This window comes from Penaeus monodon, chromosome 39, assembly GCF_015228065.2.
Source record: "Penaeus monodon isolate SGIC_2016 chromosome 39, NSTDA_Pmon_1, whole genome shotgun sequence".
In the NCBI taxonomy this organism is placed as follows: Eukaryota; Metazoa; Arthropoda; class Malacostraca; order Decapoda; family Penaeidae; genus Penaeus; species Penaeus monodon.
Genome location: NC_051424.1, coordinates 8,881,354 through 8,895,029, shown reverse-complemented (window position 1 = coordinate 8,895,029; position 13,676 = coordinate 8,881,354). Strand labels below are relative to the sequence as shown.

Here is a 13,676-nt window from a genome sequence, read left to right as displayed (position 1 = left end):
AAACAATAGAAAACTGTACTCAAACTAAAAAGTTCAAAATAAGGATAAATCTTATTATCAAAATTTTTTGAACAAAAATAATGCTTGGACTAATCTTTTAAACAATTTTTAGATAAAAAGCAATTTAAACAACCAGTACCAATTTAATGCAAACTTTCTACATACAAGTTTTAACAGGAATTACCACTTGCTCAACCAAGTATGGACAATTGTCCAACGTTAAGACGTTAAAAAACAAATTAAAAATTAAGTTAACCTACGAAGCTTACAAAAACAGGATACTTTATTAATCATGGCAGGCAAGTTAAAATAGTTTAAATTAAAATCTTTAAATTTTTCCCGATTCAATATAAAATGGAAAATTATCTCTCCTCCTTAAATTTTAAAGGTTCATTCCCTCTCTTTGAATGAAAGGATTTTTTAAACAGTGTAAAATAAACCCTAACTTACAATTAAATTAATACTCAACTGTAAAAAAATAAAAAAATTTTTTAAAACTGGCGCCTTGAAAATCTGATAAAACTTTAAACTTCTTCAAAGTTTCTTAATATGTTTTTTGGAAGCAAGCAAGCAAATATTTAATGCAATACCCTTCTGCCTTAAATTTATTTTCTTCAGCATCACTTAAATAATGGAAGACATCAGTAAAATAGTAGATACATAAAATTATAAGTGAAAAAAATAAAAAATCCTTATATTTTTGGGATTTTTAAAATTATTCAGTTCATTCATTACTTTTTTATATCTTATACCTATAACTTTCTCTGTTATATTTTCCCAAAAATAACAAGAACTATTTCATATCAAAAACTTGCATTTAAATCTCTTTTGCATAACTCAATTTTGAAACAATTTAATTATCAGACGAAAGCGTAAATTAGGGAGGATTTTGAGGAAAGCATACAGATTAGCTGGAATCAAAAAGGATAATTTATCAAACGAGATAAAAAATTACTTAACCCAAAACGGAAGATTGTAACAAATAAAAACGGGACCAAAGAGCATTAAATTTTGTCCAAAAACTTTGATAAGGAAATGTCTTATATAGCTTTCCATTGAATACCATTTTAACACATTTAACAAGAATCTTCAGTTTTAAAATTTAATTTTTGATATGATAAAACCTTTGACAATATTTAAAATCAAATTAAGAAATTCAAACAAAATTTCTAAAATTCGGATTAAAGTAGGGTTTCCCAACGAGAAAGCTTGGTTAATTATTCAAATAAACCTTTCAAAGCTAAAGGAAGGGTTTTTTTTCCAAAAAAAGAGCGATGGATTGATTCTTTTCTGGAAAAGAATGAGGAGCATTAAAAACGAAAGAAGCATCATTTGTTTTAATTTAGGAAAATTTTTAATCCCAAAAATCAAAATTAGTCCTTTATTTCTGATGTTTTTTTCAAAGAAAATAAAGAAACCAGAATAGCAAGGGGGGAAGCTTCACAAAAAAATTTGGCTCAATATCAAATTTGTACTTATAAATGAACAAAACAAGGTTTACCCCAAACAAAAAAAGGAAAAAAAAGAAAGGGAGGAAAAGGGGGAAGGGGAGGGGAAAAAATTAGAAGAGAGGAAGAAGAAGAAGGAGGAAGAAGAGGAAAAGAAGAGAGAGAGAGAGAGAGAGAGAGAGAGAAAGAGAAAGAGAAAGAGAAAGAGAAAGAGAAAGAGAGAAACAAGTTTTCACCTAAGTTGACTATCAATCTTCCGTATCACTGAAGAGTATGAAGGCAAAGACATCCTTATGTTTGTATTTACTAACTACATAATTACCTTTAAATAAATTTTGCTTATCTCTGTTTTCTCACATACACTTTTGCACTTTTGGAACTTTCATGATTTAAAAATAATTCAGAAATTGTGTGAGAAAGAAAGAAGGTCGTCGTCACACTGACTAAGAGTTGCTGAATAGTTTTTTTTATTAATTCCACCTAAAAAATGACATGGCAAGAGCTTGATACAAGTAAAGTATAAAACTATCCCCAGTTGGTGTTACATGAGCTGCATAATTCAAATATCTTTTATCTTGAAGATTTTCACTGAAATCTGTAAAACGACTATTTTTTATTGCCATAAACACTACATCACTACCCTCTACTCTGGAAATGATTTAAACTAACACTCACCAAAAAATTGCAAACATTGTACAATTTCAATTGCTGATAAAAATGTGAACAATTTACAAAATCTTAGAAGTCTCAAGATTGAAAATTTATACACCATATATAATTTATACAAGGTTTGTTAATTACCTCACAATGAAAATGTATGTTCTGCCTGCATATCATCTTTCTTTTAAATTTGAATATATCACTAAGTAAATATCCAAAAAAAGGGTTTAGATACACAAGTTAGTTTACATTTACACTAATATTGTACTTTATATTACCCTTTGAACATGCATATGAATAATGATCCCTTATCATTTTTTTTTTTCAATGAAAACAATTGCATTTTTTCCATGGCATATCCACATGGAATTTTTGTTTAAATGTCAGTTGCTTAATAATATGACTGATAAAATTATATCAACTTGCATATATCAATTCAGGAAACCTCTTTACATAACTACCCATTCAATATTTTGTTATTCACCCCCACCCTCCCTCCCAATTGTCATATACTGATTGGATGATGGAGTGTCTGAACCAACCATTTGTTTGTTTTACTGATTCTTTTTTCTCAGGCCAAGATGGTGACCAGGAACTCCAAACCCCTTACTCTTAAATCAGAAGGGAAAATAGGCTACTGATCCTGAAAAGGAATATCTTGCATAGTGTCAATATTTTTTCTCAATTTATAATTTATTCTATGCTTATTTTCCCACCACTGAGTAGTTATACTTTCTGTGATGTTTATCCATAATTATCTCCAAAACTTTTTAATTCTCTCAAGGTTTACCGATTCCAGAAAGAATGTCAAAAAAGGAAACTAAATTATTAAACACACTTCCAGAATAAACTATAACAATATTAATGGATTAATTAAACACCCTTCCAGCATACTAATGAAATCACATAAAACAAAAGTAGCACAAATTGAAAGCATAAAATACTGCAGATGATTGTTCACACTTCAATAAATTCAGAAATTCTAGATTTACACCATCCCATATGAAATTTTGTACATATTTTTAACACGTAGTAACACTGGACCCACCTTGTTCATCTGCACCCTGACCATAGTACAGCTCTTCTGGGGCTACTTCTCCACTGGGCTGTTCCATAATGCCCGAGTTCTCTGCATATTCCTTGCCCTGAAGTTAAGAAAATCAAATACAGAAAAAAATATAGCAATAGGAGCAGTATTTCATGTGTTCCTGCATGTGCAAGTCCTACACGATGCTTAAAAATTCCATTTACATTCCTTATTTATAAAGGATTGCTCACTCTCTCACTTGCTCTTTCTCTCTCTCTTTTTCTCTATAAATCAAAATCCACTTTCAATTATCTTGACTTTATAGCCTTTTAAATGAGGCCAAGAAGTAGGGGAAAAAACACACCTCATGGAAAGCTGCAACAAATTCTTCTAATGCTTTGACATTGGCAAATTCAGCCTTGAATGTTGTAACTGCTTGAGGTTGTGGCTCTAAGTTAAGTACAGTCCAGGTAGCTGAATTGCCCTCTTTGTCCACTGTGGTTTGAATAGCTATAATATGTTCAGCAAGGGTTTCTCCAGACTCTGACGTCATGATGATCCTCGCCCCAAAGAAGTCATCATCATACTGGATGTGAAGATCCCCAGCACCAAGTGCCTAGGAAAAGAAGACAGGACACATAGTAAGAGGGTTGCTCAATCTAACCATGTGACTTATTGTGCAATCATTTCAACACCAGGACACTTAAAGAAAGCATACCCAGATTAGTGAAGCACCATGTTGCAATATCAACTGAACAAAAGCTTCATCTTTCTTCACACAATATAACATTTGCTGACTTTGAGGATCACACAGCACACTCACCTTCACATACCACAAATAGGTATATACTCCAATCAACTTGCATCTTATCATCCCCTATATGTGTTACACCAACCACACACATACACATACATACCTCTAACCAACAACCTCCATTTCTTTCTTTGATTCTTGAATTTTACCAATTGCCTTCTATCATTATCAAAGCGATAATAAAGATTTCATTTCTTTCTTTGATTCTTGAATTTTACTCATTGCATTTTATCATTATCAGCAAGAGATACTAAAGATTACACAATCATCTTATTAATGGAAATATCCATATCAATAAACTTGGTCTACATACTGCTTGAAGCACTGTTATTTCTAGAAAAGGCATTTTCAACAGCTTCTTTTCTTTTCTATGTATATACATGGGTTGCCTGAATAAATACTGACCCTGATCTTTTAAAATACAGGAATTAAAGGATATTAATTTTCACTGCATGAACTTTCATAGAATATGGGCACTGGCTCAGTTGTGTTGTCTGCCAGTAATACCAAGTGATTTGGATTTGATCAGATATCAGTAATATTTTTACAAGTAAAGGTTACATATCACTGTCATATGGCAATCTGCATGCAATCAGTACCTGTCTGTTCTTATACTGGTGCAATAACTCAAGGGATCTCAAAATGTATTGACTGAGAGTAAAGTTCTTCACTGTCTATTTTACAATAAAAAAAGGTCTTTCAGGAGTTTGATGAAATTTCTGTAATCCTTACCATCAAAATTTACTTAATGTAAATGTATATCCGATTTCCACCTTTTCCTTCACATATTTATCAGCTTCAAAGTTCTCATCCATCTATGCTGCCATCATTCATAATGACATGTCAATAATGAAAAGGTCAACCCACTAATCTTGAATTATTCTTTTAGTACATATACATTTTTTGCCTCTTTTGAAAACTTGCTTTGTAAATTTTAGACTTTACATTGAAATAAAGGAATGTTATACACTACAGCTGGTAGTAATAAAAATCTGCATGCAGTAATATATAGCACATTATTCAATATTTATTTTCTCAAAATGAAGTTTAATTCTTGGTCTGGTTACTGAAAAAAAACATAAAAGAAATGTACTAACTCAAAGGGTCACAGCAGGGCAGAGAAAGACCCACAAATGAAAGGGTTCAACATATGTATTTTTTTCCAGCCTACTGACAATACATAATGAAATGGAGGGTTTCACTTGGACAATTCCACATCAAAGATTACTCTGGTTATATAGCATGTTTGGGAGGGTATTCAGCTGTTCATATAGACAGGTTTCATGAAGAACATTGCTTTCATATCACACAGTTGTAAATAATACTTCACTGGCATGTCAGTTAAATAGTTTAGTTATCATGCATTTAACCTTCCTACATGCAACACAAGTAATCTTTTACTATCTTCATGCCTAGATTAATGACCCTACTACATGTTATCTTAGACAGTGCAGGTCTCTCTTATTCAAAACTGAAATATCACGAAATACAGTTTAATGAACATGAAAAGCTGGTTGAAGAACAAGAATAAGTTTTGTCACTGCATTAAAATGTTACAATACAAAATCCACTCTTTAAATGAGACATTTTTGGCTAACATATGGACACCTACATATATTACCAATCATATATACTGAGCTGAAGATAATGTGGAAACAAAAGGTATGCACTGATAAAATATAATATAAAGAGGACAGGCAAAAACATTCTATGGATATTGGTAAAAAAGTTAAAAAGTTGCCCTTATCATAGAAAATGACAAATAAGGACAAATGAGCACTGAATTTAACATGTAGTGGTGGCAGTAATCCAATGTTAAGACAAAAGAAGATTGTGAGCAACAGCTACTGAAACATTAATAATCACAAATTCACACATTTGTGCTAGGCAAGATGGAAAAAGCAAACTGTCACACAGTTAAGATTAAATCTCTGTCACTGCATTATTTACACAAGTTTGTGCTTCCAGTGATAAAAAGGGGGAAAGTTACATTTGAACAGGGACTCGTTAAAATGTTGGTGTGAAAAGCAGGCTGGAAAATTATTAAATAAATGTGAATAATGCAGGAATGTAATTGAAAACAGGAACCAAAGAAAGATGAAAGTTGGTTGTCAACAGAAATAGTTTAAAACTAAAATGTTTAAATAAAAATGTTCAATGTTGTAAAGAATGCTTAATCAGCCAGGATATGAAGGTAGAAAAGATAAAAAAAGTACTGTAGAACATTCACACAACTTCATATTATGCAGTTTGTAAATGAAGCATAGCAGCAACTAATAAATAGAGGGGTAGTGTAGGCAATGTCAGATAAATAAAAAGCATAGTTTAATTCACAGTATCCTTGGAAGGAACAAACCACTGCAGAGACTTCTTTTCAATGTGGCAATAGACTGTTAATGATTAAATGGAGAATGAATTAGGTTACTGCAGCCACCAAATTACTGGGTTAGATAATAGCAGTATCCTGTTAACTGGCATAGTGCATGCTAATATATACAGCCTGAATCATGGAACTTACAGTTGGTGCTGTGTTGATAATCACTGTCTATGATCCTCTCAACATGTATATTTCATGTGCTTACCGTCCAACTACCATTTTCTTTTTTAGACAAGGTGCATCTCTTGGTAAAAATCACTACATTATCATCTCCATCCTCATCCTCATCATCATCCTCATCGTCCTCTTCCTCTTCATCGTCGTCATCATCATCTTCATCATCGTCGTCATCATCATCGTCGTCGTCGTCTCATCATCTTCATCCTCATCATCATCATCCTCTTCCTCATCTTCATCTGCATCTTCATCTTTTTGAAGAGAACTGCTGGGGTGTGGAAGGACAAATGTAGCAGATGTGTTTGTGCTACTTGTAGGATCTGCTTCACTTTTCCTTATGATCTCTTGGCTTTCTTCAAACTTCTTCTGGAATTCTGCCGCCATTTCACTTGTCTGCAAAGATTCCAGTTTTGCAATTAATACCCAACATATTTCTCAAAAGATAACAATTAAGAAAAAATCAAATATGATAATTAAAAATCCATTACAGATCATCGGTACATCTGTTTTTTCTTTTAAACTTGGTAATTAATAAATGGAGACCTCACATAAATTGACACAAAAATGAAGAAAACAAACCTTAAACCTGATTGCTAATTTCTCATCCGTGCCTTCTAAGCTCTCAGAATAATCCTTGGCATACCAGCACCAGGCAGTTTCTGAAGTTTCCATTGGTCGTAACTGAAGTTGGGTTGTTAGGTAGTGGTTGCAACACAATTTGTGGACCTGTAAATTATACATGGTGAAATATATTTACTTCTGTAATATGGAGGGGGATGGGCTATATATTTTCTCTGTGTACTTCAACTTCCTTTAAGGGGACCATCTGGGCAGGTATGGGCTCCCATGGTCAATCTTGAGTTGAGGGCATGCATGGAAATAAAACCCACATAGGCACCAAAAACACTTTCTCTGCTCTTCTGCATTTTCACTCATGTTTGTATACATTTAAAGGGATCCTACAGCAATTTCATTGCAACATTACCCTTTCCTAGGATTATAGATGTCCAAGCTACCTCTATATACTAGATATGGATGGATTTATTAAAGATTACAATAGATAATGAAAAAATATGAAAAACACAAATAAAATTGTTAGGAAATTCAGTTCTTAAAGCCTTTGCACACTCAATATGATTTGCATGCGCTTCTGGGTGATGTGTTTTGTAGTTTACAAAATAAGTACACTGAGAAATTAATAAGAATTGAATAACATGCAAAATAGCACTCTATGCATCAGCTGTCTGCCAGCTAAATATCCCCTCCATCTGATTATTTCTGTTTTATGATACTTTTAGGTATTTTTGAACAAGCGTTCGAAATATTTATTCACCCCCTACAACCATCCAAAACTCCAAGTAAATTTCCAGTCTCTGGTGGGGGTGATAACCTCCTTGGAGGATAACTCAAAGGAACTATAGCTCAAAAGAAGTGCAAAAGTATGGTCCTCCAACAGTGAAAAAATCATTTTATTCTCAATATGTTATCTTTTCACAGACCCCTCAACACTGGAAAAAGGTAATAATACTTTAAGTAAGATCAAAAGCAGACATTTTTAAATCCATATTTTCCCATGAATTAAGTCCTACACCACTACTGTGTTATGACTTAGGACTGTTGCTATTAATTTTAACTCTTAGGTTTGTAATACTTATAAAAATCAAACAAACCTGTTCTCTCCTTTGCAGTAAGCGGAATTTATTTGTGGCTGGATCTCGAAGGATTTTGAAGTCTCCAATGCCTCTCTCTTTCCACTGTTTTGAGCCACTATCATAACGATACAGCTTACCACGGTTGCTAAATATCACATCTAAGTCCTCCTCCCCAGTCTTCACCTGCTCAGGGGAAATATACATTTGCAGACATAAGTGACCTGTGGCTACAGCACACCCACATCTTTTGGCATATATGCAGAAGACTGATTTCTAAATCAATGTACATATCACTTGTGAACTCACCTCCACCAAATCGGGTAATGGTACAACAGGTTCAAAGTGGGGATCATGATCATTTTCAACTACATCATCATCATCATCTCCAGTCTTCTTTGGAGACTTCCCAAATATGGGTTGTCCCTTCGCAGCCCAAACTGCATCTGCTGCTGCCGTATCTTCAATGGAAGAATATACAAATAAAATTTGGTTCCAACCATTTCAACTGAATACTAACTGTAAGCTGTATCCAAATCAGTAACTTTATTAGCATATGTACATTTACACGTAAATGATGTTCAAAACTTACTTTTCTGACCAAATCCACTTTCATTAGATTGTGAAGCTAAGTCTCCAAATGATAACATATTTCCACTACTAATGGAGGAAAACAAACTTCCTTCTGTTGATTTTGTTGTGCTATTTGATGTAGTATTTTCTGTAGATGTTGCAACAGCATTACCAAATATGCTTGGCGATCCTGAGGTCTTGGCATTTCCGAAGAGTCCACCGGCTGAACCAGCAGACCCACCAAATATACTTCCACTAACATTTCCTCCAAATAAACTGCTACTACTAGTGACACTAGAACTGCCATATATACTGGGTGAACTGCTGGCAGTAGTGGTAGTTGCAGTAAAGCCTCCAAAGGTACTGGTAGAACTAATTGTCGCTGAACCACCAAATATACTGGGAGAATTTGTAGTGGAGGAGCCTCCAAACAGACTGGTGGAATTAGGAGCAGGGGATCCTCCAAACAAACTGGGAGCAATTGTACCTGTAGAGCCTCCAAACAAACTAGGGGAATTAGAAGCACCCCCAAAAAGACTAGAACCTCCAGTGCTACCCCCAAAGATTTTAGGGGTTTCAAAAATGCTTGGAGACTTTGGTGGTCCTTTTCCAAAAACTGCATTTGTGAAAGGCCCAGGACTTGTTCCACCAAGTATGGATGATGTAGAAGTACTATTTGCTGGAGCAGATGCAGATGGTATTGTTTGCTCAACTTTTCCCTATGGAAAAATGTGTCATCAGTAAATAAATACAGAGAAAAGGAGAAGAAAATACACTATTAAACTTACATATGCCAGTAAATGTGCCTTTAATACATGATATTTGTATTACTGCTAAACTTACCACTGTTTCTTCTTCCTCTTCACAACAGCCCCGGCAGCCCAGGCAAGGAGGGGCATCTTCATACAAATAGAAATTATCGGGAAGCTGCAGCTTTCTAGCTTTCTGTACTTGTTCAGGTGTAGCTTTCTTCTCAAACACTACTTCCACCACATCTGTGTTCCAAAGATAGGGAAAAAAGAGAGAATGTTAGAATTATATTGCAATGTAATACCTTGAAATTCATGAGATCATAGAAAAGTATTCTTCAAAAGAAATAAAGGATCTTCCTGAAAACCCACATAGTGATATTAATACAGGTATACCTATACACCCCATTCCCTCGTGTGGTCTTTTCAATAACAAATGCTTCACATAGAAAATACATTATATACCTAAAGATAATTTCACACCAAAAAGCAACTATGTGCTAAACTTAGCACTGATTAAAATTCAAAGCTGTTATATTAGCTGTTTAAGCATTTCCACTGATATATACTTAAAATCAAAGTTTCATTAACTGAAGTGAAGGAAGCAGATCAATATAATTATAGATACCTTTGTATCTGTGCAATAATCAACTGGATGGGCAGTTTACATATATCTACACCTGTATATACATAAGACAGGATTTCTTCCTTCTTCAGGTATATTTACCAGAAATAAAAGTAGTGACAAGTAACAAGAATAAACAAAATTATAGTAGTAGGATAATGTATAAAAAAAAGATACATCATATCAATTTAAGACAAATGTAAACATGAGTGCAAAAAAGTAATATATGTACAAAGATGAACTGATATTTCAGTCACTTTAGATTTCTTATTGATTTGTTGACATGCAATTTATGTGTATATATGTGTATGATGCATGAATGCATATATATATAAATATATGTGTGTGTGTGTGTGTGTGTGTGTGTGTGTGTGTGTGTGTGTGTGTGTGTGTGTGTGTGTGTGTGTGTGTGTGAGAGAGAGAGAGAGAGAGAGAGAGAGAGAGAGAGAGAGAGAGAGAGAGAGAGAGAGAGAGAGAGAGAGAGAGAGAGAGAGAGAGAGAGAGAATGTATGCGTGAATGAGCAAGTTGTTTATTATTATTATTATTATAAAAAAATAAAATAAAATAAAAATAAATAAATACATAAATAAATAAATAAAATAAATAAAAACAAAATAAATACATGAAAAACCAACATACTCTATACAGTTGGCCCTTTACCCACTCTTGCTTAGTAATGCATTAACCTTTATTCCTGCCGCATGCAAATTCTGGTCTGTCAAGCCTGCCCGAAGTTGTGTGTTAAACAGTTATTTGCCTGTTTGGCTCTGGTTCTCAAAAGTAGGTATGAAGTTCCTTTTTGGTCTCATTTCTTAAAAAATTGTTTATGCCAACAACCACATACTCTGTTTATGAGGTTCTATTTTCTTATGCAAGCAGCTGACTTTACTTGAAGCCCAGTATGTGGTTCAGTATGGCATGGGGTAATCCCTTTCTGAATGAGTTAACAATTTACGGATGCTGTAGATATTGCTAGTACTATTTAACTGGCCTATGGTAGTTGCATCATTATCCAATTTTACATGGATAACCCCTAAGACAAACTTTCTATCCACAAATGTACACAAATTCATTGTAGCTTAAAAAAAAAAAAAAAGACTGAGCCCTTTGGTTCAACCAAAAGTAAAATAAGCAGCAAACTGCAAAAGTGCTGATATGGCTGGAAGACTTGACTGCCCATCTTGCTTTCAAAAGGGGGCATGCGGAGGATGGCTACATTCAACATCCTACTGTTTTCAAACATTCATATTTCTTATTCACTACTATACCTACTATATTTCCCAAATACAAAATACTGTATGTAATAAGATAACCTTGACAGCAAAGAATTTTGGAAATTATTAGAGAGAATATTATTGGAAAAGCAAGTAATTTTGATGTATTATGACTGCATCTTTATCATTTTCATAAAATCTAACTCAAAGCCTCCAGGCCAACTAAAATATTGTATGAGCTAAACTCTAGGTCACACAAACATGGCAGGATCCATCATATGCAGATAATGACATGCTTAAATTCATAAAAGTTCTGGTATATGGCTCTGATACAGATGAGTATGATGAAATAAGGTCTTGTAGCTATCTTTTTTTGGTTTAATTCCCACAAAAGCAGTCAGTCACCATAGTGCCAAGTCCATATGTAAAAGGGCCATAATCTTGGCAGGGGACAACATACATGCTATCCATTATACATTTAGACCAAACTTGCAGGTAATGAGATCCTTAAGTGTTACACTCATAAATGCCCTGGACCAACTGTAGAATCTTAAATAAACAAATATATAGTATATATATACATATTAACAGAAACACATTCCTTATTTTACCACTGATTAGCTACTGATGACTGTGCCCATCAGTAATAAGTGCTTAAAAAGCAGGATACTTCCTATAAGTCTTTATATATTCAACTTTTAAAGGAAGAATAAAGAATATAAGCTTAAATATAAAAGCTTTAATTAAGCAAGGCTATCAACTACAAATACTTTAGCTTGTTGCTACTTTAACATATGAATGTAATGATCACCTTCACTGTCATCATCATCTGCCTCACAGCCCACACAGCCTGAGCAGCTTGGATGTTCTTTGTAACTATAGAAATTCTCAGGGAGCATTAATGCCTTGGCATGACATTTCTGCTCCTCATTACTGCTCTTAATGTAGACCACCTCACAGTCTGCTAAGTGAAAGGTCATCAACAATGCAATATCAGGAAGCCATTATTAAAGAAAAAATGTTGAAATTATTTGCAACTACTCAAGACAAAATTAATGCATTAATCCGCTGTTTGTAGTACAACCATGCTCTTGTTATTGTTATTCCAAATTCAAGTTTAATTTTAGTAACTGCTTGTAATCATTACAACAAAAATAACTAGAGGCATTATTCTTAATACAATGTGAAGTATTTTGAGTTACTTGTGTTCTAACAATTAGTGATCTTGAGGAAGAGAAAGATTACAGAAATTGCTGTGATAGAACAGAAACTAAAGGATATGCACACATGACATCTGAACAGACAACATTGTGGTTTAAAGTTCACCATCACTGTAATACTAATCAACAGCAAGTAGTTTTGTTAAAGTTTACCTTCTCCAAAGAGTATACCTAAAATGGTACTGAAGTAGATAAATATATCTCCAGTATCTTAGCAGCGCTATTATAGATGGAATAAAGTACTTTCCATTTATGAAAATCATCCCACTCCACCTAACCTACTTAGAAAATTTATGTCTATAATAAAAGAAATATATAACACACAATGAGTCTAACAGCCAGCTAAAAATCAATGGTCCTGCAAGATTGGTGTCCAAAATTATATATTTCTTTTCACCTGGCGATATAAAAACTCAATTTCTAGGTTACAAATGAGAGTTTTACATTTGTGTACTGGTATTACTTTCCTATGGAAAGACTAAGAGTTACAGCTTCTGACTACCTGGCTACATTGATACATATTAGTGATGGCAAATTACAGGTTCTCTATGATCAGATAAAATTTTCTAATAATAATAATAATAAATATTTACCCAGAGCATCCCTCCACTTGGCCTAATTGAAGTCTATTTGGCAAGTCCTATTTCAATTCCTGGCAACAAAGCAAATTCACCTGCCTAGCCCTTGTGAAGGGTTTCAAGCTTTCTCTAATATAAACAAAAACTAACAAAGAATAACTTCAAATAAATACACTTTTCATTCAACTATCACTTCACACCCTTCCTTTTCCCCCAAAAGAGCCTACTCATTCCACACAATCAATTACAGAAAAGAAGGAAAAAAATCTTCCTTTATTTAAGGTACTATGAAGATAGTTTTAATAATGGTTAAAGCTGCTATTTGGTTAGCAGAAGGTTTTTTAGATAAACTTTTAATACAAGTGAGTAAGAGAGGACGATGGAATTTTCTAAAGCTTACCGTCAGCATCTGGATTTAAAGAGAATTTGTCTCCAAAGCTAAAGGTGCTTCTTGGGGTTGTAGACATTGTAGTCGCTGCTCCAAACACTGTCATATAAATATCATAGCATCACTGCCCATTTTATGGATATATTTAGTACAATATCTTCAATAACAGCAAGAGT

The 13,676-nt window shown here is 33.7% G+C and overlaps 1 protein-coding gene across 1 annotated transcript in view; it reads right to left on the bottom strand.

The window, feature by feature from the left end:
* Positions 1-1,777: 1,777 nt before the first annotated feature.
* Positions 1,778-13,676, bottom strand: part of LOC119597641 (E3 SUMO-protein ligase RanBP2-like) — a 38,655-nt gene continuing 26,756 nt past the window's right edge. Inside the window, 11 exon segments of the mRNA XM_037947235.1 lie at positions 1,778-3,253; positions 3,500-3,751; positions 6,532-6,698; positions 6,701-6,896; positions 7,083-7,229; positions 8,174-8,338; positions 8,462-8,613; positions 8,745-9,444; positions 9,569-9,720; positions 12,126-12,278; positions 13,513-13,599. Coding sequence (XP_037803163.1) covers positions 3,131-3,253; positions 3,500-3,751; positions 6,532-6,698; positions 6,701-6,896; positions 7,083-7,229; positions 8,174-8,338; positions 8,462-8,613; positions 8,745-9,444; positions 9,569-9,720; positions 12,126-12,278; positions 13,513-13,599 — 2,294 coding nt within the window. The 3' untranslated portion in view covers positions 1,778-3,130.